The sequence below is a fragment of the Natrix helvetica genome (assembly GCF_964273705.1).
Source record: "Natrix helvetica genome assembly, chromosome: 4".
In the NCBI taxonomy this organism is placed as follows: Eukaryota; Metazoa; Chordata; class Lepidosauria; order Squamata; family Natricidae; genus Natrix; species Natrix helvetica.
Genome location: NC_138550.1, coordinates 78,749,971 through 78,776,160, shown reverse-complemented (window position 1 = coordinate 78,776,160; position 26,190 = coordinate 78,749,971). Strand labels below are relative to the sequence as shown.

Below are 26,190 nucleotides of genomic sequence, written 5' to 3'. Positions count from 1 at the left end.
CGGTATAGGGTTTCCTGCCTAGGCAGGGGTTTGGACTAGAAGACCTCCAAGGTCCCTTCCAACTCTACTATTGTATTGTATTCAATCAATCAATATTTATTTCTAAGCCGCACCCTCTCCCGAAGGACTCGGGGCGGCGTACAACAAAACAAATAAAATACAAAGTACAATACAATACAATACAAATCTGGACAGGACATACATATAACAAGGACGTATATAAGACGTATACAAGGAGGAGGTAGGCTGATAGCTAAAAAACAATTAAACAATTAACAATTAAAACAATTAAAAAGTCACATTATTTAAAACCCCCAAAAATAAATTCAATTGAATTACATTAATAAAAAAAAAATTGTATTGTATTGTATTGTATTGTATTAAGTCTGTTTTTCACACAACCCTTGCAGCATCCCCATGGTCATGTAATTGAGATCTCAAAATTGAGATTCTTGGCAACTGGCACATATTTATGACAGGTTGCAGTGTCCCAGGGTCATGTGTTCACTTTTTGCAACCTTCTGACAAGCAAAGCCAATGGGTGAAGACAGATTCACTTAACAGCCGTGTTACTAATTTAACAACTCAGTGATTCACTTAACTGGCAAGAAAGGTCATAAAATGGGGCAAATTAACTTAATGATCTCGCTTAGCAATATAAATGTTGGACTCAATTGTCGTAAGTCGAGGACTACCTGTAGTAAAATATTCTTAGTGAGGGTTTTAAATTTGTTCAAAGCAATCTGGAGGATGAGATCAGCGGATTTGCCGAGCACGTGCCAAACAGGACCAGCACATACCTGGTGAAGTTTCTGTCCAAAATCCGATATTCATTGACCGTTGTTGAGAAGAGAAAGGTAGTGGAGGCTACACAGTGTGAGTGGGTATAAGATGGCTGCTTAGATTCGAAAGAAAGCAAAATAGTGCCATGATTCATATTTAGTGATAACTCAGAAATACCCAACGTCCATGTAATTGAGGCTGATGATGAAGATTTGAGGGAAATTATGACAAAGTTATTGGCTGAATATATTAAAAAAAGACAGACAACAGCTGGGATGGGATATTGACCTGGTCTATAGAGTCAATTCCGCTTACGCTAGAACACACAATGTTCCAAGGGAGGTTCACATTATATTCCTTAGAAAGACTACAAGAGATGAGATTCTGAGTGCACAAAGTGGGCAAGTGTTAAAATACAAGGATAGAGGGATAGCCATCCTGAAACAAACCCCAAAGAAAGTTAGAGATAAAAGAAAAAAATATTCGTTTTTAGCGAAGAAATTATACCAGAAAGGGGTTTGGTTCAGATGGCTTCTCCCAGAAGGTATGTTGATATTCTGGGAGGACACTAGAGTTAGAATTAACACAACCATGGAGGCGGAGGTCTTCATGGAAAAAAACAAAGTGCTCCTAGATAAAACTGATGACACCACACAGGATACACAGGACACGAGAGGTGCCGGAGCCTTGCTGGAGGGGGGAGAAGAGGCAACACCGAGAAAACCTAGATCACAAAAGTGAATTAGAAAAATAATGCAATTGCTAATACAGAGAATTTTTTCTATTTGATATAAAATAGATTGAAATTATTTGAAGATATAAGGTAAAAATATGCTGTCAAAATATTGCTAAGTAGTGAATACTTAATGTATTAATAAGTGAAAGTTATGAGAATTGGGGGGAGTGCCATTTCCTGCATAAGGTAGCTGTCAAAATTTGTAACTTTATCCACTATCCCCTTTCCTGAAATTTTCTGTAAAACCAATAAAATTTATTTACAAAAAAAAAAAGAAAAAAAAAGAAATACCCAACGTCCAATAAATTTCTATCTGGGAATCTGGGTAAGGAGTCTAGTCTCTCAAGTATACTTTTCCAGGACTGGGGAGTAATAGTGAATATATTTTCTGCTTGTTTAAAACAATTGAGTAGTTCCTAGGCAGGTAAGTTTCAATCAAATTTAACTGGCTATAAAATGTAGGTGCATGCAAAACATAAAATCTGTCTCTGTTCTTTTGCAATGTGACCAAGGAGAATCAAAGCTTTCATTAACTTCAAGGAATTAGGAACTTTCTTCAGAGAACACCAAACACCAAGGGATACTTCCTTGGTTTTTCTTTCACTGCTCTTTTAAGCAGTGACTTGGCAAGCTTAGGTAGCTTTCAGTGCCTTTTTATCAAAAACAAAAACCACCTATCTTCAGCTGTTGTCCAGAAGCACTTTTCTTCCTTTTTGAGAGCTAGCGGGGTGGTTTAGATCCATGTTTCCTCTTCTTGGTCCTAAGGCCATCTCAATACTATTCTTTCATCTTCAATTTCTTGTATTTGTCAGGTGAGGGTACGGTAATACATTCTTTAGGCTGGCCAATGAGTGTGTGTGTGAGAAAGTGTGTGTGTGTAAATTCAAACAGTTCATACAAGTGAACTGTGGCTCACATCTCTATAGCCACCACTATCCATACATATTTTAGTATACATATTAAGCAAGGGGACCCACATGGTAGGTGCCGGGATGGAAAAGCAGCATATTGCCTTTCCTATTTAGACAAAGCTATTTATAATTCTCCCATCCTTGACACATTATTTTTAAAATCAGAATGACTGTCCAGAGGCTGCTACTTCCTATCTTGTAAGAAAGTCCAACTTTTAACTGCTCCCTGAAATGCATTTCCAAATCAAAGGTAATGTGTGAAATTTCCACTAAATTGATTCTTCTCAGCAATATAATCAGAACCTTAGGTTGAGAAATACCATAAATGGCATGGATGTTCAGTATGTGTTCATATGTATATATACATATTAACATTTATTTCTATACAGTTTGGAGAAAACAAACATAATTGACAGGATTAAAAGGTAACCAGATCTCTCTCATATTACCAATTACATTTCTAATCAAAATTTAAAACAAACTATTTTCATGTAAATCACATAGCACTTGCATTGCAAGTCATTTAACCAAGCAATTATATTTTGCAGTTTCCAACATTAGCCAAATAACTCTGCAATAATAATAATTCTCTCAAGATATTTTTTATAGTTGGAATCTTTAAAAAATGCATATGGTTACATCATGACAATATTTTTTCCATTTAATAATTTAAATTCTGCTGTATATAAATAAATAAAAGTAAAATGAAAGGTTCGGAGTGACTAAAATTGTCAATTAATGTTGGATCCAGGCTAAATTAGTGATACTTTAGACCCATAATTAAATTAGTCACTATTCTGAGTGGGATTGAATATAACTACTTTAGACTGGAAATCAACTCATTTTCAGTAAGCAATCCTAATACTCTAGAACCTGATATTTGAGAATTAAGTGCCAGTAGATTTTTGGAACTCTAGTGGGGAAAATATACATGCATATTCAGCACTATTGAAAGCAAAACCTTTGGCAATAAAGTCACTACAGTATTAAGCATAGTCAAATCTCATTCACGTCAGTGGCCTTAAGCATGCACAGGTAGGCACAAAATAGCAGCCCTACCATTTCTTAATGTGGGACACAGAGGTGGGTTGCTCCCAGTTCGGCCTGGTTCGGCCAACTGGTAGTGGTGGCCGGAGGCTCTGCCCGCCCACCTGGACGCTTCTGCGCATGCACAGAAGCGTTGCGCACATGTGCAAGCAAACCAGTAGTAAACCAGTTAGCAACCCACCACTGGTGGGACACATGACCCCACAGGAACTCTTATGATTGTTCTCCAGTGTTCTGTATTTGAGAAGTAAAAGGCAATTCCATAAATCAGATGTAACAATTTTATGGGAGTTAATGAGGATTGGTCTTGAAAAGAACATGTAGCACAGCAGTGCTACTAAGGTTCATGCCACAATCTAAATGATTGTTTAAACTTGCATTTTGAACATGCTTAAAATATATTTCACGTGAAATATAAACATTATTTAATAAACACAGCATCCCAATTTATAAAAAGGCTTGTTATAAAACATTTAAGCCCCTGCACCAAATCAAAAAATGGCAGTTGGGCAGTTACAATTTCCTTACCAGTAGTTTGAACTGATCTTCCTTTATGAATCCTTGAAATCTTTATTTTCTGCCTGCCTTTTGCTTCAGACCACTCTTCATTATGGTTTATATTGTTATAGAATGAAAAAGGTCTACAGTCTCCCTGCCGAAGTATCATTGGCACAATAGTGTGTCATGCACTTATGTATTTACATTCTTCTAAAAACAAGTTTTTGACTGAAAATGTAATGACTTTTCATCTTAGAAAAAATATCCTGTTTAGTGGAATCAAGGAATTCCAACTATAGGATTGAACAAAAGTGTTTTGCTGTGTGTGTACAAAAAAAAATCCATTTCCCAAACTACAGAATACTATTTGCTGCATGTACTTAGTTGACTTATGCTAAAAAAAAATTTAAAGTTACACGCTTTGCATCCAGGACCAGCTTAGAATGGTTTGAAATATACCACTGAAAGTACATGTCTTCATATGGTTGCTGCCACAATTAGGTTCATATAAGAAGCATAGCTGGCATCTTTAAAAAAATGAAATGCTCACATCAGGAAATACAGTACAAAATAAGGGACACAATCCAGCCAACCAAATATTTTTAATCCTTATGATTTCAAAGAGTGAGTGAGGAATGTACCCTCCCTAAAATCATAAAAAAGCTGGAACATGCCAAGGATTGGTCCAAAACCTTTTTACGGAAACGTTTGAAAGTGAAGGGCAGATCCTTGTCAGTTTATTACCTTTTCATAATCATTCACAGTACGTCCCTCTTGTTCATAAGCCGAAGAGCTGAATTTAAGTGCATACTCTTTAATGTCGGCTGTTGGAGGGTTCAAGACATTAAGCATAATGGACACAAATATTTATGCAGAAATTGTCAAAGCAATTCAAAATGTTAACCACCTGGCAAAAATATTGGCAGCCTTGCTGAACCCCAAATAATAATTTAAAAAAGAAACCCAAAGGTAATCATAACATATTTTGGCAATGCAGATGATACAATGTCCATGACATTCTGTCCCAAGCTCTGAAGAATACTCTTGCTTCATCTCTTTTTAAAAGTCAAACAGTATATGCAGCCAGCATCAATCCAAAGAATTGTTTAGTAATATCTTAAATTATTCTTTGTGGGGTTTTCTTTTCATCTTCTCTTCATAGGATTCTCCATATTCATTCACTCTGCTCTTATCCACAGGATAAAGCCTTAGGGTTAAAAAGAAATTGTGACATTTTCTTAATCAAAGTCTTTTCCTGCATCTATTTTTTGCTATTGCTAATGCATATATACTTATATCTCTAAGACATGTATACTTATATGTCTTGAAGTAAAGAAGTGCTTTGTTAACACTTGTTGTGGTCTAGCTAAAGTATGCTGCAAATGACAAGTGCTATATTGCTACTGTAGAATACTGCATGTGAAGCAAGTATGATTAAAGTTAGTACAGGTAATCCTCGAGTTATGAAGGTAATGGAGCCTGCCAATTACATTCCTAAGTCGAGGATTTGTAGGAGTGAATCAGGTCATTTGAATTTGATCACTCACTGCTTTCGCCCACGCATTCGCTAATTGAATGCGTGGGTCGTTAAGTGCACGAGGCATCTCAGGGTGGGAAAGGCCAAGGGGGGGGGGGCTAGTGATGGAACAGGGCCTCCCCAATCCATTGAGATACTTCATGCTTACCCATTCCCAACCTGCTGTGCCAGATTCACTTTGCTTGCAAAGATTTGTCTCCTCTTTGCCCTGGTGTCTTTGCCTTGGAGGGAGAGGAGAGCAGGAGGATTTCTCTTCCACCATTCGATCGGCTTGCAAATGTTTTTCACACTGAGAGTGAAAGGTTCTGGGGGCTGTGATCTTGCATGACTTCAGGTACTCATTTTCTGCCAAAGCAGATGGATGGCTCAAATCATGGGAGATCACAGCCCCCAAAACCTTTCACTTTGGCGTGAAAAGCATTTGAAAGCCAACTGGACACTGGAAGGGAAATCATCCTGCTCTCCTCTCCCTCAAAGGCAAAGAAACCGAGGCATAGAGGAGACAGATCTTTGCAAGGTAAGTGAATCCAGCGCAGCAGGAAGGGAGAGGGAAGCAGTTGTGGGGAGCGGGGGGGGGGGGGTAGAGTGAATGCTGCAGGGCCTCTGCGTTCGTTCATAAGCATCAACAACTGCTGTGATGCTGCAACATTTGTAATTTCATGACTTTGTCATAAATACTTGGGATTATTACATAACTTTGAATGGTCACTAAGTGAACTGTCATAACTCAAGGATTGCCTGTAACTTAGTCTTTCTTTATCCTATCAAAGAGGTAATGTAAAAGCCTTGAATGACTGAAGTCATTCCAAGTACTGGTGGTCAATATTTATGGGTCCATTTCTTAACCTTCATTGCATATATTAGATGGTGACTTGGAATGCAAGACAAATATTTGGCATACAACATGAGTTAATGAATGAAGTGAAAAATTGTTAAGCTATGTTTCTAACATTATTCTCTAAAGATGTAATATATTTAAATGATGGTGCCTGAAGTGGAGTTGATTCAATGTAAACAGAAATGGCAATGAAGGTGTTTATTGTGAATAAAAGAAATCTAAAAACATATTTCAGAAGGCTAAGTGTCAGCTAGACTGTTCAAGATATGTATGAAAATAGGAATTCCTAAGTTGATAGCTGTATGTTACACTTTGCTGAATGGTGATAATGAATAGGAAAAATCGAGCAACATTCTGAATGAGTAATTATTTGATAGCATCAAAAGGTAAAAAACGGATATGAAAATGAAAAGAATGAGAGAGATGAAAGAAACTACAATACACAATCACATTTTTCTCAACTATGCATGATACAGTATAGAGAACATATCTATATTTTCTCCTGGTAGAAGAACCAGGAGCCATCTAACTAATGAGAGGAAATTTAAAGGGGAAAAAAACCATACCATCTTTGGTAAAGGTACACCAAGAACACCACATCATCTCTAAAGCAAGCCAGCCGATGAGATGTTGGCATTGTAATAATAAATGCAAAAATATCATCAATGAATGTGTTGAACGCCTGTTAAGTAATAGATAAGATGATGCAGCTTGTTTAATGGCATGTAAATAATGTGTTATTTAAAATAACAAAAATTTTAAGCAAATCAACTGTTTTTGATGACATAATATTTAAACAGGATAGCTGAAGTGAAGGTAAAAAGAACGTCATTTTAAGGTTATAGACAGAGGATCCTTTTCTCCGCTAATGAAAATATAGGTTAAATCTAGAACAACCAAAACCCATATGCAACATCCAAATGATTTTGTAACTTCTTAAAAACATCCTTCCTTATGACAGGCTTACCCACCTCATGACTCAAGAAGTTGACTCTAGCAGTTAATAGACTCATTCAACTTGTGAACCATAAGGTAGGTAACCAGGGTTAGGGTTAGGGTTAGGGTGTCTTCTCCCCACTTTACCAAGGCAGCTCCAAGGCAGGTCTATACTGGGCTTTCACTGACCTGATGGGCTAAATAATATTGCCATTATTATAAATACTAATGCCATTATTAATTATGCATGGTCAATGCACTGTTCTTACAAGTCATGTAAACATCAGCTTGAGATTCTTGTGCATATGGCCAAAGGTTCCTCCAAGTGCAGCTTTTCATTACATTCTCAGCTGATCTTCCTATGAGTCTTAAATCTAAAAGTAGTTATTAGGGAATCTGAGTAATAAAAATGTCCCAAATATTTGTTTCAAATCAGGTTACAGGCTTTAAAATGAATATAAGACTTTATGCTTCTCTATACAAACTACACTATCAGAGTTATTACCTAATAACATCGTTGGATATTTTTTGGGTAATACCAGACGGGCAAATAAAATTCCAATTGTAACTTGATTTTCAAGTAATAATTAATGGCTCAGCAGCATAAATTAACTTACTTTGTATGTGAACGCTTTCCATGGCAAATGTGCAACAGATTTCATCTGGAAAGAAAGAAAGCAAGGTCATAAAATATATATTTAAAAAGCTGAAGGTTGGGTTAAATAACATGATACAATATTGGGTTCAATTGTTAATTACCTTATAATTTACAAAAAGTTGTGGCAACATAAACAGAAATCCAAAAGCATACACTCCTGTTGGAGGAAAAAAAATCACATTTTTGGTATGATGGAACAAAAACAGATATCCATTTTTATTTATTCCTGCTTTTAAACATCAGAATACACTAAATATATTGCAATTTAATGTTGAGTTTTTATTTCAATTTAGGCTCTCACCCTCCCTAATATTTAGCTCATTCTAGAAATTTGAAACGTTTGGTTCATATTCTTTTGTAGAAATGCAGGAGAACCCTACAAAATTTTAATTACAGATGCATTACCTGCATCTGTAATTAAAGAAATAAGGCTTTAGGTTGGAATGGGAAATCAATGAAACAGAAAATTCCCAGAAAAAGAAAATGTCAAATTCTTTCTGTGTGTCGTATGTGTGTGTGCGCGAGAGAGAGATTGATTGATTGATTTATAGAGAAATCCATGCCATGTACGTGTCTGTATACATCAGAAATTCAGCTTGATTTGAAATAGATTTTATTTTACAATAAATTAGCATAAAAGTATGGCTAAGAAATAGAAAAAATAGTTTGTTTTGTTCTACCGGTTGCAAATTTAAAACTGAAATTACAGGAGCAGGGTTTAAGCTTTACTTTACCTCTTGTAATTTGATCATACTATCAGCCTAATATGTTAACTTGTAGATGGTTAGTGCAAATAAATGAAACGGCTTGTGTTTTAGGAAGCATACCGTATTTGGATACTTCCTTTTTTCAGATCTGACTATCTCAGTTGCTGTTCCACTAGACCATCCCAGGACCCAATACTGGAATTGATCTAAATCAATGGTTCTCAACCTGTGGGTCGGGACCCTTTTGGGGGTCGAACGACCCTTTCACAGGGGTCACCTAAGACCATCGGAAAATACATATTTTCGATGGTCTTAGGAACCGAGACACCAATTTTATGGTTGGGGGTCACCACAACATGAGGAACTACATTAAAGGGTCGCGACATTGGGAAGGTTGAGAAACTGATCTAAATCAAACTGGATTATAGCTGTGGTCCCCCCCTAAATATTCTCTGAAGCAATGTACGATAGCAAGTACTGCTGTTCATACAACTAGCACTTCCAAAAATATTATGCCTTAGCAACGTCTATTGAAAATACTTTTAAAGAATCACGTTCCAAGAAAAGAGTAAAAACTTATACTTACCATTGACAAAACTGTTAATTAACCATGAATACCAGCTTATGAAGAAAAAAAAGGAGAGCATTATTTTCATTACTGATCATTTTAAAAAATACAACAATTAACATGTAAATGTCTATCCTCGCTGCAGTTTTTCTGTGGACTTCATATAAAGCACATGCAAATCAAGTCATGTATGCACATAGACACAGATATACTGCATATAGGGCATAGAACTGAAAGTCAAGAACAATATTTATAATATATAAAAGTACGATATATTACAACCTCCCACCACTTTAGCCAAAGTATTTACATAAGTAATACAAAGAGAGAATGGTAAATCAAAGCAAAAGAGAACAAAAAGCAAAAATAAATTAAAATTAATATAGAACTATTTATGTTCAGATTTATATTTATATATTGGCAGCCTCAGTCATTTGTATTAAAGATAGATGGTATCTGAAAAAGAAGAAGGAATCTCAACTTCAAAAAATGTTTTAACATTTTCAAAAGTTAGTTGCTCAGATATAATCAGTTTAAGAAATTCCTGATGACTGGTTGAATTTAGCTTTAAACCAGAAAAGACTTTAAAAGTTGCAACAAGTATTGATCAAATGTTACACAAGCAGGCTCTATGCTTATCATTTTATCAATGCTTATTCCCGTAAAGATCATTTTCTGATTTGGTAGTTCAGAAGAGAAATTGTGGGATTTGCTATCGATTTTTGATATAAAGATTTAGAAGGCTTTGATCAGACAAGGGAGTAGAGAGAATCCATATAATTCTGAGAAAGAAGCATGATTTATAACAGGACAGCTGTTGGAAATACACATTTTTGAACATTTCAGCACTTTTTATTTATACTACCAAAAAGGTAAAGTATCTCTTATTATGCCTTAGATTTTTAAAATCATGTACAGCAGCTTACCTTTTGTACTTGATATTCAACAAAGAATAAATTGCACCTCCAATACACAATGGATATAGCAAATATGACAAATATTTCATGGCCTGAGAGAGAGAGAAAAAACAAACTACATATTTAATTTTATCCTTTTTTCAAATGGCCTCAATGATATATTCCCTTTACATCATTATAACACCATTTGTACAGAATAATTTGCTATCCTGAGGGGTAAAGGCTGATGCGCCTTTGGATTCCAACATCCAACAACATTCAATGAACTACATCAAATTCACATATATTAATAAAAAGAGACCTCATTGAAATAAAATCTGAGCATTTCAGCAAGCACTTCCATCTCAGTATAATCAGATAGAAGCTTTGTAAACTTCAATATAAAAGATAAAGAAGGCCGAATACAATTATTTATAATTTTTAAAAAAAATACAATTTCTATGCAATACGAAATATTTAAATGCATCAAAGATTCTGTCCACAGAACCAAAATTAGAAGGAAAAGACCATTATTTTTGAACCGTATATATTTTATAAAGAAATTAACATAACATGAATCAAATTTAGTTTCTGTGCTGGTCTTAACCACAATTTTTAAACTTTAGCCCTTAGCCTGCCATTGAAATGGCATCTGTGATCCTAGGACTAGAAAACTGTTTCTCCTCCTGCTTTAGGTCCAGGCTAATTAATGTACACGATCACTTTCAACTAATATTACTTAAACGATTAGGTACAAATTATACCTATAACCACAACCAGCCAAAAACTGTTGAAGCTATTGTTATTAGTAGATATTAACACTGGATTATAATGCTGTGGACAATTAATCATTAAGAATCTTCCTTTATGGGTTAATACAGATACTTTTCAACAGGAATTCATATTATTAAAAAAATAACCTTAGACTTTTGTCTGGAAAAGGTAAATTATTTTTTGTAGCTATCACTATTGATTTTTCATTACCACAGAAATCTTTCCACACGGCAATTTCAGAGTTGCTCCAACTGTTCTATGATGACAATTTAAGTTTTTTGTCCAATAGTGTATGTTAAGCTATTGGTATGTTTGAGGGCAATAGAAGAAGATGCAATCATTACAGATAGTCCTCAACTTATAACCATCTGTTTAGTGACTGTTTTAAATTACAGTGGCACTGAAAAAAATGACATGATCATTTTTCACACTTAAAACCATTGCAGCATCCCCATGGTCATGTGACCAAAATTCATTTGCTAGGCAACCGGCATGTATTTTTGACGGTTGTAGTGTACGGGGATCATGTGATCACTTACTGTGACCTTCTGACAAGCAAAGTTAATGGGGAAGCCAAATTCACTTAACATGTTACTAATGTAACAATTCACTTAACAACTAGGGCAAGAAAGGTTGTAAATGGGGCAAGACTCGCTTAAAAACTGTCTTGCTTAGCAAAGAAATGTTGGGCTCAATTGTGGTCATAAGTCAAGGACTACCTGTATAGTAAGAAAGCATGCTTTACTGCGTCCCAGTTTCATTCTGTAGTCAACTCAGTATAGGTCTTTGGTATAAAAATTCCACAAATTAAAGTTAAACTAAAAATAATACTAAACATAGGGTTATTTTACCTGCGTATCATATTCCTCAGTTTTCTTCTCAGACTCAGTAAATGCCCCAAACTATACAGAATATAAGAATTAATCAGTATAAATCATTTTATTTATGATCCCAGACCAGTATACCCCAAATATAAAATTTAAAATACAGGAAAAAAATAAACCTAAAATAGTTAAAAATCTATCAAGCTTCTGCAAGCCGGACCTAGTGCTGGAAATGTGGTGATCTTTATAGTGGTTATCTACGTTAGGTCTTGCAGATGACATGCTGTTAGTTCTGGACCAGAAAGATAATTAAGATTTCCTATCATTGTGTTTATGAATGCCAGACGCTATGGGGGTACAATGGTTAGTGTAATAACACAGGGATTACTAGCTCAGTCTCTATTGGAGCAGAAACATATATTATTATTGTACACAAGACTTGTATATTTGCCTGCAGTCTTCATAGTAGGCAGTGTGTCAATTTAAGGTTCATTAATTCTAAAGTCCTAGGTCGTGTAATTATAATACAATACAATACAATAGTAGAGTTGGAAGGGACCTTGGAGGTCTTCTAGTCCAACCCCTTCCTAGGCAGGAAACCCTATACCGTTTGAGACAAATGGCTATCCAGCATCTTCTTAAAGACTTCCAGTGTTGGGGCATTCACAACCTCTGGAGGCAAGCTGTTCCACTGATTAATTGTTCTAACTGTCAGGAAGTTTCTCCTCAGTTCTAAGTTGCTTCTCTCTTTGATTAGTTTCCACCCATTGCTTCTTGTTCTACCCTCAGGTGCCATGGAGAAGATCTCTAATTACAGATCTCACTTTGTACAGATTAAACACACTACTATATACAATCTCTTCCATTCTGAAGAGAGACAAATTTTGCATACACAGACACTGAATTTTCATCTGCTTGGATTTAAGTATACTGCACTGTGTGTATGTATATATGTAGTGTATGTGTGTGTATGTATGTGTGTGTATATGTATGTATGTCTGAAACTGCTGCACGCATCCTCTCAACACACGGGGTCAAGGTGGCGCATAAACTGGATCAAACATTGAGAATGTGAGTGATGCGCCCAAAAGAAGCAGACTAGAGTGCATGGACATGAACTGGCTGTCATCCGCAAACAACAGTGCTCTCAGAGTTGGACACATATGAAAGAGCACAATCATACATTCAACTTTCAAGAGGCAGACGTTGTTGCCCATGATGTAACAAAAGGACGCCTAATGAAAGAAGCCTGGTTTTCTGACAATAGCTCCATCAATAGACACATCGACCTGCTACCCACTTACCAAGCATTGAGGCACCAAGAAAGATCTGGCAGGATGAGCAGAGACCAACCTCTATCTGGGAATAGAGATCGATGGCACACACACCCTTTTGGACATGCAGATATGCACTACGAAGACATAGCCAGCCCAGGTAGAATGCCAAGGAGCCCGGCAGAATTACCTCAAGCTATAATAGATATGAACAATGAGGGACGAGCCGGGCCAGTTACAAGATCACAGGCAAAACAACAAATGAAGCTGGTTAATATATCAGATGTGCCTGCGAGACAGAAGAAGAGGGAGGAAGTGTGGGAGGAAGCCAGAGAGAATGCTGTTAAATCAACATCAGGCAGCTCAGCGTTATTTCCTGGGGAGGAACAGCCCAAGCTGTGTTCGATAAGGGAGGAAGGAATAGGAGCATTGATTAACATGCATGATGTAAAAACAACAAAGCTAATTACAGGTGGGAGGCAGGTGGATGGGCCTATCACATGTGCAATGGCCAAATTGATGAACATTGTATAAAGGCAGATATCTCTTTAATGGCTATTACACTCCGATGATGTGAGCAGTAACTAATGAAGGTTTAGTGAGCAATATATTTTAAAGTTCCGGAGATCACAATGTCTGTTTCTTTATGTTTTTGTGTGTGTGTGTGTGTGTGTGTGTGTGTGTGTGTGTGTGTGTGTATGTATATGTATATATATATATGCAGGTCTTGGCGTATTTAGGTCTTTTCCCGTGAAAGATTGAGAGTATCTTGCCGATGTTTCGACAAGGTCCCACTCAAGCACGAAGCCAAAGGCACCAGCCTGAAGATGGCGAGTGGGACCTCGTCGAAACGTCGCCAAGATACTCTCAATCTTACACGGGAAAAGACCTGAATACTCCAAGACCTGCATACCTGTACCCGTGAAAATCTACAAAAATATGTGTATATATATGTATACATACATACATACGCACACATATACACATACACACATACATACAAACATACATACATATATAGAGGGGGGAGGCAATATCTTAATACTTTACAGCCTCCAGTATATTTAAATCCAATTAGATGAAAATCCAAAATTGGGAATAGTTTGAATAATTCACATAACATTTTTTTTTAATGAAATACCTTTATTGCTGGTATCAGACCATTCCATTCAATTGTCATTTTCAATGCTTTCTTCACTTTCCAAAGCTAAAGGACAAAATGTTATTTTAATATTTTAATATATTGTGTTACAAATTTACTTGTCTCATTGTATAACCTGATTATGATATTCAATTATAACTATTCCTGAATTCTTTGGCATTGGCATTTAATTCTAATATTTCTTAACTACCTTTTGTAAAGGACATGAGTTGTTATGATTGTTTAACAATGACTGCATAACAGAGAAACAATATACTCAGCTGTTTCTATATACGGTATGTGGTTCTAAAATAAAATGGAATGTATGATGTTCAATCTTTAACAGGAGTACTACGGTATTGCTTAAGACTTCACTCACCCCAAAAGCAAAAACTTTACGTATCAATTCTATTATATTTAACTAACATATGCTGAAATAAATATTTTTGTGTATCTGTGTGTGTATACACACACACTATATATAACTCTAATAAATATATAGCTTCATATAAATAGTCAAACCTCAAGAGAAGGGGAAAAGATATCAAATAAATGAATCGGTCTTTCAGATAACTAATACTAAAGACTCAGAAAAAAAATCTAGCAGAGAATATGTCTCAATTGTACCTTTAATTTAAAAAAGCTCTTAAGAAAGTGAAAATACTCCTAGCAGTTTGTGAGTAATGGATGCTGGAAATCCCAATAGTGAAAAAATAGAATCTCTTTGCTCCTGCATTGCTATTCCTTTCTCTGTATGAGCAGGAAGACAGAATGCAGAAGAGCAGAAATGACAGCACATACTATACCAAATAGGGATAAATATGCAAATGGAAGTCATGTACCCCATCAAACAAATCAAATAACTGATCTCAGCCAATTTTTTCCCCAAATCTCAGGATGGAATAATTGGCATATTGTTCAACTAATTTCCAATATCATTAGTTCAGTTTACGAATCAATTTAGAATACAAATCACTTGCAACTAAGCTGGTTCTGACCTATTAAAATAAATTCAATCATGACAGTTTAAATCCTTGCATTCTTACTAAGCTGCTTTGAGAAGTCATCTGTCTGTGCTTACACTGTACGTATCACATGTAGAGATAAATAACAGCTCACCTCAATCACTGCTCCAATACCAGCTGGAATCAGCACCAATAAGCTTGTTTGTTCATCCAACAGAAAAAGAAATATGATCACAGTGCTGAAACATCGCCAGAGCACTGCATGAAAAGAATTCATTTTTTAAAAAATTACATTGCACAATTTGAAAAAAAAAATCTGGATACATTTGCGAAAAATATCTACTTATTTTGAAAAATAACTTACGATTGGAATTACAAATACAAATCATTTTGTTAAACGATGGCTCTCTAAATAAAACAACCACATTGCCCAATATACTAAGCCAGTTTGTAAACAGTAATGGCTAGCTTTAAACAATATGCAAAACTAAAACTTATTTTGGCTAGCACAATCAAACCTAAAAGTTTGAATAATTATAGTTCTACATATCCACACAGAAGCAATTAACAGTATTCAGTATATAGCATTCTTTAAAACTAGAATAATAATAAGTACTGAACAGAATGTTAAAATTTGGACCACGTCTTAAGATAAAAACTTGTAATCCAACTGCAATTTTTTTTTGCCCATTGTATTTCTTGTTCTTGCTTCCGAGGCCCTTTTCCCCTCACCTGATTTTTGTTAGACTTTAAAGATGTATTAGACTTTAAAAGTTAGACTTTGTCTAACTTTTGTTAGACTTTAAAGATGTATTCTTCTAGCAAGTTTTCCCCTTCCTAGAAGCTACACAAAGCAGTGCCTCAGGGACTAGTAGCAGGGAGGACAGCTACAATGAGGGCAGTGCAGTGGAGATGAACCAATGATTTCCACATAAATAATGATGGGATTTGATAGCATATCTGAGAATTTGCCTGATTTGTGCTGAATCTCTCATCTTCCACCACTTAGGGATGATAACAATGAAAAACACAATCCTAATGAACAAGATTTGCCATTCCCACAGTGGAGTGTATTATAATTTTAGAAGCTTTCAATAAGCATGTATAACATTGAAAGCCTACGTGATTATTTATTTATTTCCTTAAGGAAATAAAACAATGGAGAGGGACTTTTCACAATAATCTTTCAGTATATTCTCTGAGACAGCACAAGGAAAGCAGATCAGGATCATGGCATGATATTTTCTGTGAGGACCCGGCTGTTTTAGAACATTCTAGTCTCTGAGACCTATTTGGTGATATCTAGAAGTACTAGAAAAACCAAGTAAGACAATATTGTTTCAACAAGTTTTTAATTAATAGAATTAGTGGAATATTATCTAACCATTGCTATAATCCTTCATATGGGGCCCTGATTTTACAACAACCATTTAAAACGTTGTTTAACATTTTTACAGTTATATTTTCTTGGTGTAAATGGGTGTGTGCGTTGCTAGCACTGGAAAATAGCAAGGAAACATGTAGGTAAATACGCTATGTACCTGCTTTTGTAGACATGCCAATCATACTCTTCTTTTTCTTCCAGAAGCTGATGTCATTTTTGAATGCAAGGAAATCAAAGAGAAGCTGTAAATGCAAAATATCACCATACCATTAACACTGTTGTTACTATTTTAAAAAACTAATCTAACAACACTTTTAGAGCTGGAACAACCTTACTACAGTTTTACACCTGCTCAGATATAGTTGACAATATTTCAGGATGCTGAAAGAAGGAAAACAGTTTCTTTTTACCCTGTCCCATAGAGGTACCCAACTCTCAATGCTACCTTTTATATATTTTTCTTTTACCACAATAAAAAAAGGGGGGGGGAGGAGTATATTTCAACCTTAGTCCTTAACATCCAAATTCAATACTCTAGCTGATCATTAAACTATATAGCATGAAACATGTTCTTGAATCAGACTAGAGTTATTTTAAATAGGAGCCGGATATACATACTAGTATATATGAAGCAGTATCTTGCTACACATCAACAGAATTTTATATTATCTAGATGCATATCAATATTGTTTTATTGTCTAAAACATCTGATCTGCTTACATGGAAAGCTGCAACGAAAAATGTCAAAGCAAGAAAATAGAGGTTTGTATCCACAAATATTCCCTTTACTTCATCAGCATCTTTTTCTGAAAAACCTAGAAGAATAAATAGAATACATATCTGATCATTAAGATGAAACAGATGTTCTTAGAAATGTAAGTTAAATTTTAAAAATTTAATATTTATTATTTTGTAAATACTAAAATAATTCTTGCAAAGCTTTATTAAACACAGGGAGTACGTTAACATACAGTTTTAGACAAAAAATAAAGCTTCAACAGCATTTATTTATGTCTTTCCCAAGTGCAGATTGACGTCCAAACCAGGAATAGTCTCACTGCACATAAGCAGGTGAAAAATCTGGGGCGCTTTATAGAGCTTCTTGGCTTCCAATTAATTTTCGTAATATTGAATCATAAATCATAAATCCAAAATACAAGTAGTCTTCAGGTTACAACAGCAACTGGGAGTGGGATTGCTGTTGCTATGCAAAACAGTGGTAAAGCACAATGTCATTAGACTGCATTGCCTAATGAGGGCAATCAGGACAATCCTGGTTGCTGTAGCCCCAACATATATGGGTCATTAAATGGGAAGCAGAAGGAGCCCCAAGTAAAGAGAGCATGGGAGGATAGAGGAGTGCCAAAACAGGGTTGGGAGGCCCTAGGGAGGCTGGCACAGGCTGCATGTGAGTTAGGGAGGCCTTGGGACACCTGGCATAGACTGTACGCAAGTCAAGAAAGGTTGGGGAAGGGTTTGTGAGGCCCATCACATGCAATGTACAAGTTGAACATGGCCTGGGAGGGTGAAGACTATGCATATGGGGATGGTGCTTCAGGTGGAAATTACTTACTGGAGCAACTTGCAATTTTCCCTGCCAGCTTCCCTATTGACTTGGCTTGTGAGAAACCAGCGGGGAAGGTTGCAAATAGTGATATTGTAATTGCCAGCTGGGCACCTAAGTGCCTGGTTCATGATCACATGACTGCAGAGATGCTGCGATGACTGGAACTTCAGGGACTGGTTGTATGTCTATTTTTTCCAGCACCATCTTAACTTTGAATGGTTACTGAATGAATGGATATAATCAGAGGACAACCTGTAAGAATTCACATTTAAAAAAAAATATCATGTGGAATTCCTAATCAAAACCAGTCTATCAAACAGTCCACTGTACTTCCATGAACAATCCAGAAATAGAAGCTTACCAAATTGCTGTAGAGAGTAAACAGCGTCTTGCATATGAATCCAAAACCGCAGTTTTCCCAATGATATTTTATCATATGACACTGTCAGAGGAAGTTCTGTTGTTGAACGGTTTATAATCTGCATTAGGTTAAAATATTTCACAAGATTAATAATAAACTGGATATCATTGAAATACTTCTTACCAGTATTAACAATTAATAAAAATGTTTAAGTTCTAATTATACATTTTTTCCCCAAAATATTCAAAAGAAAAACAATATTATGCAGAAATGTTCCTACACAATATTTATGAAATCAGTATTGCCTAAGTGTTATTTTGCAAATAATTATTGCATCATTTCTGGTAGAAATGTTATTTCAATTATTTAAACTTTACCAAAGAATAAGATAACAATTAAATATAAAGAACAATTCAGTGTATTTTGTAAAAACTTTTCCATCCATCCATTCCTTCAGCTGCCAACTCATGCATAGCTTACAGGGATTAAAACAATTTAAAATAACCCACACACATGGCCATGCCATTGGGGGAAAAATCCACAAAAAAGTAAGAATGTGCTCAGATTCAATAATAGGCTAATACATCTAAGACCTTGCCCAGTGCTTTAGAAGAGAGATAGGATTGGGGATATTCTTTTGAAGGACAGCAGAAGAAGGGCTGGACAGATCTTGGGGTTCGAGGTAGGTGGATAATAGAGAAGGTGAGAACTCTTAATTCACGATTTGCTAAAGAAATGTTTTAAATGTATACATTTATTATTTTAACTTGCACTATATGCTGCATTTTTAAGTGTATAAGACGCACCCCCCCCCCAAATGTGTGTGCGTCTTATACAACAAATGTTGCCGAAGCTCACCCACCCACCGGTCCCCACCCTTTGGCCTCTGCCTCCCAGCAATTTGCCTCCTTGCAGCAAACAGCAAACAGCCTGGTCAGCTTCAGCACAGCCTGATTTAGCACGAGCAGCTGATTGGCGATTGGATCTGCCTCCCGGAATACCACCTATCAGCTGTTCTAGACTGCAGGGATTGCCACCACCCATCACCACCGTCACTGCCCATTGCAGCTGCTGCATATCGCTGCCTCCAAGTGCCTCATTTTCAGCCTCTGTGTATCCCGTTTTCAGACTATTTAATTTTAAAAAACACAATTGTTACTTACTATTAAATCTTTTACTCTGTTACTCAGCTGATCAATAAATAATATTGGAAGATAATGCACTGTCTTGCCCAATTGTATCCTGCATTAAAAAATTATTATAAATGCATCAGTTTTGACACAAAGATTTCCATCTTAAATAAATAATTTTACAATAATGTGTCTTTCAGAAACAAGTGTCCTAGTATATCCTATATTGTGTAAGACAAGTCTTGGATTGAACATATATAGATAACCCTCACATATTGACTATTTGTCCAGGTTTCAGAGTTACAACAGTGCTGGATAAGCAGATTGACAACTGGTCCCTGAAGATGCAGCTGTCACAGCATCCTTCCAATCATGTGATTGTGATTTGAGCGCTTGGCATCAAGCACACATTTACAAAGGCACAGTGTTTGGCAGCCAAGAGTTTGCCATTTGCAACATTCACCAGTGGCTTCTGATGAGCAGTCAATGGAGAAGTCAGCAGGAAGTCGCAAGTTGTGGCCATGTGATGCCTCATTGACCTGTTGTGATTCACTTAATGACTGCAGGTGGAGTTGTGGGTGGTCATGTGATAGTTGCTGGTCCCAATTGTGATTAATGAGGACCACCTCTACTTAGTTTTTCATTTTTGGACCAAAAAAGGAATGTTATATCTGGATCAGTATATATGGAAAGTAGGCATTTCCTATACACCCCAAATTTATATCTCAAAACTGCAAAATAGGTAAATGTCATTGAGCCCTCAAAACAAAACAACAAACAGTCAGATAGGCTTCTGAGACTAGAGGCAAAAAACCAGTTTGTGAATAAGGCAATGAAGTCTGATAGACAGCTGTTTTCTTAAGAGATCTGATTTTTAGTTCCTTGTTAAACATATCCTCTTGCATGCAAATAATGGAAGCTTCACATAGTTTAGTATGGAATAAACTTTCAGTTTACATTAAGTGATGCAATCAATTTTTATACGTCTCCCAACTTCTTCCAAGTTGCTCAAGGCTACATGCAAGTGACTATTCTTTTTTTTTTTTAATCACCAACATCTGAAGTAGTTTAGAAGAAGAAATATGTCATGTTCAAGGTTGTTTGAAAACTGGAAAGCTTAATAACTAATCAAAGGTTTGAATATCATTTTTTATGGCTGAATAAATAATATATAATAATTATCTTACTACTATGCTAGGCAGCAGTAGTTTGGGTTAGCTTCAAAGCCCCCAAATGCAATATAATTGCTTTCAAAGACTAAGTCATTCGTTAAAAGCAATCTGAAAATGAAAAACGTGTTGCAATAGCAGCATTTCCCAACTTTGGCATCTTCTGGGTTCACATATCTGGAGACTGTCCAAGTTAGGAAGGCAGCATTATTTTCCTTTTGATTGCTACTTTGCACACAGGTTACAGTGAGACAGGATCTTGGAGTTTGGAGAAACAAAAATATGGCCATCAGTGGCAAAATATTATTTGCCCCTGTTAAAAACCATGATGTTAAAGACTATTCTTTATCCTATGTGGACTTTACCAGAAGCAAAATCAATTATTAGCTTACATTTTCATATATCTGTGTACATCAGCTGGGAGAGAGGATCCATCAAAGACAAAGTCTTCCACCATAACATTTAAGGTCAACCTAGACCTCCAGTGTGACACGGGCTCATCTAGGGCATAGTTCTGCTTTTTTTCTGTTTCAATTTGCTATTTAATTAAGAAAAAAAGTGTAAACAAGATTTAGTATGATTTCGCAAACATATATGCTTGCAACAACAGAATAAAACTATTGTTTTAGTTATTAAACACTAAAATCATTTATCACTAAATATCTCCTTGCAGCATCCCTCTAGACACATATTACGTTTGAGGGGAAAACTCAAAATCACAGTAACAGAGGAACCACAAACTTCTACAAAAAGAAAAACAAAAGCTCAAAATACATTTTTAAAAAAATCAAAATAAAGTGGATATTGCATTGGCAGGTTCAGGATAGATGCGAGAAAGAATTAATTTCATTTGAATATATTTTGTTACTATCAAAGAAAGCATGTATTTTCTAAATTGAATACAAAAAGAAAATGATAGAAACCACTGTGGTATTTCACAGAAAAGCAAACATCTCTGCCCTATTTTGAACAGTTCATGATCCAGGCCATTTGTAGCTTTTTAATTAAAAAACAACACCCAAATTCCTATGAACAATACATCATTTTATTTCATTTGTTGGTCCTTTAGATTTCAGAAACTACCCCTCCCCCAAAGAGGGGGAAATAATCTCACCTGGGTGATAGGTTCTCCTGTAAGAAGATTGATTTCCTCTGGTTTAGGTACCATGTACGTAGTGAGAGGGCTTACTATATGCACTTGCTTGCCATCATGCCAAGGCAGAATTCCAGCATGATGAAGAAATATGTAGGCATATAATGTCCCATTATTTCTTGTTTTCTTTGGTACAGAAACATTAACAGTTCTAAAAAATAAAACATAGTTTATAAAAATGCTTAAACTTGGTTGTAGAGATAGAGTAAATACATATCTGTTTAATTTCAAAAGTGAATTATTAACATTTGAATATCACCAATAGACTTTTTTTCATTATCTGAAAACTTTCATAATTAGGGCTTAAGTAGTTTACAGATAATACTAAAATAACAATCATAATCTAGTTTAGATTTTAATTAAACATCAGTGGGAGCTGGGCAGCATATAAATTTAATAAATAATAATAGTAATGTCACATAACACCCCAGATTTAATTGTCTATCAGAAAGACAAAAACTCTGGATAGTGGATGTGGCAGTACCTGGAGACAGCAGAATAAAAAAGAAAGAACTGGAGAAAAACAAAAAAATACAAAGACCTGCAAATAGAAGTAGAATGGCTGTGGAAAATAAAAGGAAAGGGAATATCAATAGTAAAAGATGCCTTGGGCGCAATCTCAAAACAACTGGAGCACCATTTGAACATCATTTTCATTGACAAAATCAGTCAGTTTGCAAAAGGCAGCTTTACTTGGAACAGTTCACATCTTGTGACAATGCCTGTAACACCCTCAAAGAACAACATCTGACTATTCCAGGTCCTTGAGAAGGACTCAATAAGTGGATAAAAATGCCACATCCAAACTAAATAGCTCGGTGACTGTGCAACAAACCATAATTGGAATACGTACATTTGTAAGTGCCAGATTTGATGAAAGCACAAAACCATCTACAATTCATACAGAAGCAATTGCATGCCTTCTAATAAACAGAGCTGAGTTCCCAAAAGCTTATGCCTTCTAATAACATGTGATAGTTGGAAAAAGTGCTACTAGACTCCTTTCAACTTTTTGCCATCGTAGATTAACACGACTCTCTTCGTACAACATCTACATTTTTTGCAGTCCAGTAAACACTCTGCTCATGGGCTATTACTGTTATCTCCATTTTATTTAAGTCTCTACAGGTCTAACAAAAAAATAAAATTGGTTTTCATATAAATGAGAAAAGAACAGACAGTAGTGGGGAAAAAAATAGCTGCTTTCACTTTCGCAATGCGCTTCTGCGATTTCTGTCAAAATCTACACTGCATAAGAAGCACTGTTTCTCATTTTGTTTCTTGCCTAAGGAACAGTAGCAGAAAGAATTCTATCCATCTCATGTATTACAGAATTACAGCAAAGTAGGAGTTAGCAGTAATAAAAAGAAACTTTGCTATTAAATTATAGAAAGTTTAAGCAAAGTTTAAGCAAAATACAGTATGTGTAAATCCAGAAAAATATATAGATAAGCTTAGAATTATACTTTAAACACACGTACTTTGAAGTAAACCTATTAACATCAATTAGGCTTACTTCTCATAAATGTGATTAAAACTGAAAGGTCTGATATTTTGTAAGCTTGTAACTTTTTTTTTGTAATAAGAAGAAAAACAAACAAACAAATATATGACCTGGATTTTTTTTCATGAAATATACTGGCTAATAGGTAATAAGTATTTCTAAAATGATTTAAACAAATGTTAATACAGAAGCTAATATAAATAGGGAAATAAATGTAATTTACTAAAATTTGATATGAGATGGGTACAAAAGAGATATTTTGTAAAAACTGAACAATTAAATTCAAACTACCTTTCAAATTTAGTTTCAACATCAAAATTGTCCACATTCAAAACCAGGTCGATGTTATTTTCAGTGCCGATGTTTGAGCGCGTAGTCGTATAAACACTTAGCTGAAACAGAAGAAAGACCATTAATAATTGCTGTTTTGCTGGATGGCTTAAACATTCCTGCCTTAATCATTCTTTCTGTTATCTTGGATGGCATGTTTCCTCATATGCTACCACTCTTCTCTCTCCCTTCCTCAAAAATGATTTGGTCAAAGTAAAAAAAATGAGATTTAAAAAATGCATGCAACTTCCTTCTCCCTACTCATTTGAGTCAAGGACTTAACGAGTTTCCTGTATGTTCCTTCTGCAGATACAGGGTGGTTGACAAGTAAATCATAATATATGTTCCACCTGTAATAATCTTCTTGGAAGGGTGCAAGTTGTACACTCTGTTCAAATCAAAGATATATCTCTATCCTCCTTCTAAAAAGTGGGAAAAGAACAAGGCACAAAATATGGAAAAGATGAAAAAAAGTCAATTCATGAATTAGTGCTTACCAAAATGTGGTGCTCCCTCCAGATTTGGTAGAGAAGGAGCAGCTGCTATAAATTGGAAGCTAACATATTTAGTATGTCAATACATGCCCATATAGTACACCTAAATTTTGTTTATTGAACTTATGTAGTTCATATTAACGGACCAATAAAGAGCAGGCAACAACACTAAGTCCTCGACTTATGACCACAATTAAGTCCCAAATTTCTGTTGTTAAGCAAGAGAGGTAAGTGAATATTGCCCTATTTTATGACTTTTCTTGCCACAGTTAAATGAATCACTGCAGTTGTTAAGTTAGTAACATGTTTGCTAAGTGAATCTGCTTCCTCATTGACTTTGCTTGTCAGAAAGTTGACCCTGGGATACATCAACTGTCATAAATATGAGATAGTTGCCACATTGATCACGTGACTTTGGAGGGGGGGCTGCAACGGTCGTAAGTGTGAAAAAGGTCATAAGTCACTTTTTCAGTACTGTTGTAACTTCGAACAGTCACTCAATGAACCGTTGAAAGTCAAGGACTACATGTACTCATATAGGCTACAATTTTATATAAAAGAGGCACTACTGTTATTGCTTATCTTTCTACTCCTTGCAGCAGTTGTCAGAAAAATCCTAGCAACATAATATGTGGACAGAACTGGACAAAATAGAAAAAAAATAGCACTCTGCCATATTGGAAAAAAGAAAGAAAAAAGGCAACATTGTAGACTGCCATGTGGAAAATACTGGTAGGCACAACTCCCCCATACAAGAGTCTAAGGAAAAATAAAAAATAAGCTATTTTCATGGTAGGACTCCGTAGACCAGTACCTTCCAGAACAAGGATCTGAGAAAGATGCTGACATTAACACTGTGTTATGAGATAATCTGCCTACTTAATGCCTCCCGGGATCAGGGGAAAGGACACTGGGTTAAATAATCTGTAAAATACTCTGGCGGGGCCCTTCCAGTTGCAACGAAAGGGGCTTTTGCTTTAGAAATTTTAATTGCAGCACCGATCTTCCATGTTAACTACAGAAAAAAAAAAAAACCCAGCCTGTCAAAGTTCACCTGTCAAAGTTCACCTGCATCTCAGTCCGAAAGGAGGGGGGGATAATGCCGCTCCGCCCCACCCCAATCAGGAAGCGCCACTGCATCGCTGCCAACAATGACCGCTCATCTGCACCCAGGACTCAGGTGGCGAAAAGGAAGAAAGGAGGGGGGGCTGCTCACCTGGAGCTTGGGCCGCCGCGCCAGGTAAGGCCGGATGCAGCCGTCGTTGCTTTCGCCTTCGTGGATGGCAGCGAGGCAGGGCCGTGTATGGACGATGCCGTACATCACCCAGCAGGTGTGTGCCACGTAGACGGCAAAGAGCCCCACCGCCAGCCCCGTCAGCGAGCTGCGCCTGGGCAGCATCGCCCCCCAAGACCAGCGCCGCGGTCGCCACCGGCATCGACCACCCACCACAGAGAGCAGCGCACGACACCGAGCGCTCTAACTCCGGGGCCGTTGCCCGAGGCGAGCGCGATCGGCTTCCCAGCCGCTTCTCTTCTTCGGATCTCCCTTCTTTCGACAACGGAAACGGCGCGGCCGGCGCGGAGAGTGCTGGGAAACGTAGTCTCTTAGAGGACAATGGCATCCCGGGCGAGCGTTTGAAGGAATCCACCTGCAACGCGAGCGTTCCCACAGGCGGTCCACATTCTCGCCTCGCTCAGACTCTAATTTGACAACTCTGGAGGGCATGCATTACATGCCAGAAAGGATCCTTGGAATGATTTAAAAAAATGACAGCCTGAAAGTTATAAAATATTCCACCACTTGTAAAACCGACTGTTTTAAACCAGTCGTGGCCCTCCCCGCCCTAGCCATATAAAAAGGTAAAAGTTCCCCTCGAACATATGTGCTAGTCATTCCCGACTCTAGGGGACGGTGCTCATCTCCATTTCAAAGCCGAAGAGCCAGCGATGGCCGGCATGACTAAACGCCGAAGGCACAAGCTCACCGTCTTAGCCACTGAGCCAC

At 36.5% G+C, this 26,190-nt stretch overlaps 1 protein-coding gene across 1 annotated transcript; it reads right to left on the bottom strand.

Annotated features, from left to right (window-relative positions):
* Positions 1-4,562: 4,562 nt before the first annotated feature.
* On the bottom strand, positions 4,563-25,775 carry CLPTM1L (CLPTM1 like). Its single transcript, XM_081950913.1, has 17 exons — positions 25,402-25,775; positions 23,653-23,753; positions 21,819-22,008; positions 21,097-21,242; positions 19,569-19,647; positions 18,406-18,523; positions 17,198-17,292; positions 16,635-16,719; positions 15,248-15,351; positions 14,129-14,194; positions 11,741-11,791; positions 10,146-10,228; positions 9,238-9,272; positions 8,046-8,101; positions 7,904-7,948; positions 6,917-7,032; positions 4,563-5,182 (listed from the first exon to the last, which is right to left on the bottom strand). Exons 1-17 carry the CDS (start codon positions 25,582-25,584, stop codon positions 5,098-5,100), a joined length of 1,638 nt encoding a protein of 545 aa, XP_081807039.1. The 5' UTR covers positions 25,585-25,775; the 3' UTR covers positions 4,563-5,097.
* Positions 25,776-26,190: the final 415 nt, after the last annotated feature.

What these genes read in the sequence shown, in the direction of transcription:
- CLPTM1L (XM_081950913.1), bottom strand. Translation starts at nt 25,584, where the DNA reads ATGCTGCCCAGGCGCAGCTCGCTGACGGGGCTGGCGGTGGGGCTCTTT. An exon ending in AATTAACAGTTTTGTCAATG is followed by an intron (nt 8,102 to 9,237) that starts GTAAGTATAAGT and finishes TTCCTCCAACAG; the next exon opens with GAGTGTATGCTTTTGGATTT. An exon ending in GTGTACCTTTACCAAAGATG is followed by an intron (nt 5,183 to 6,916) that starts GTATGGTTTTTT and finishes TTTAACCCTAAG; the next exon opens with GCTTTATCCTGTGGATAAGA.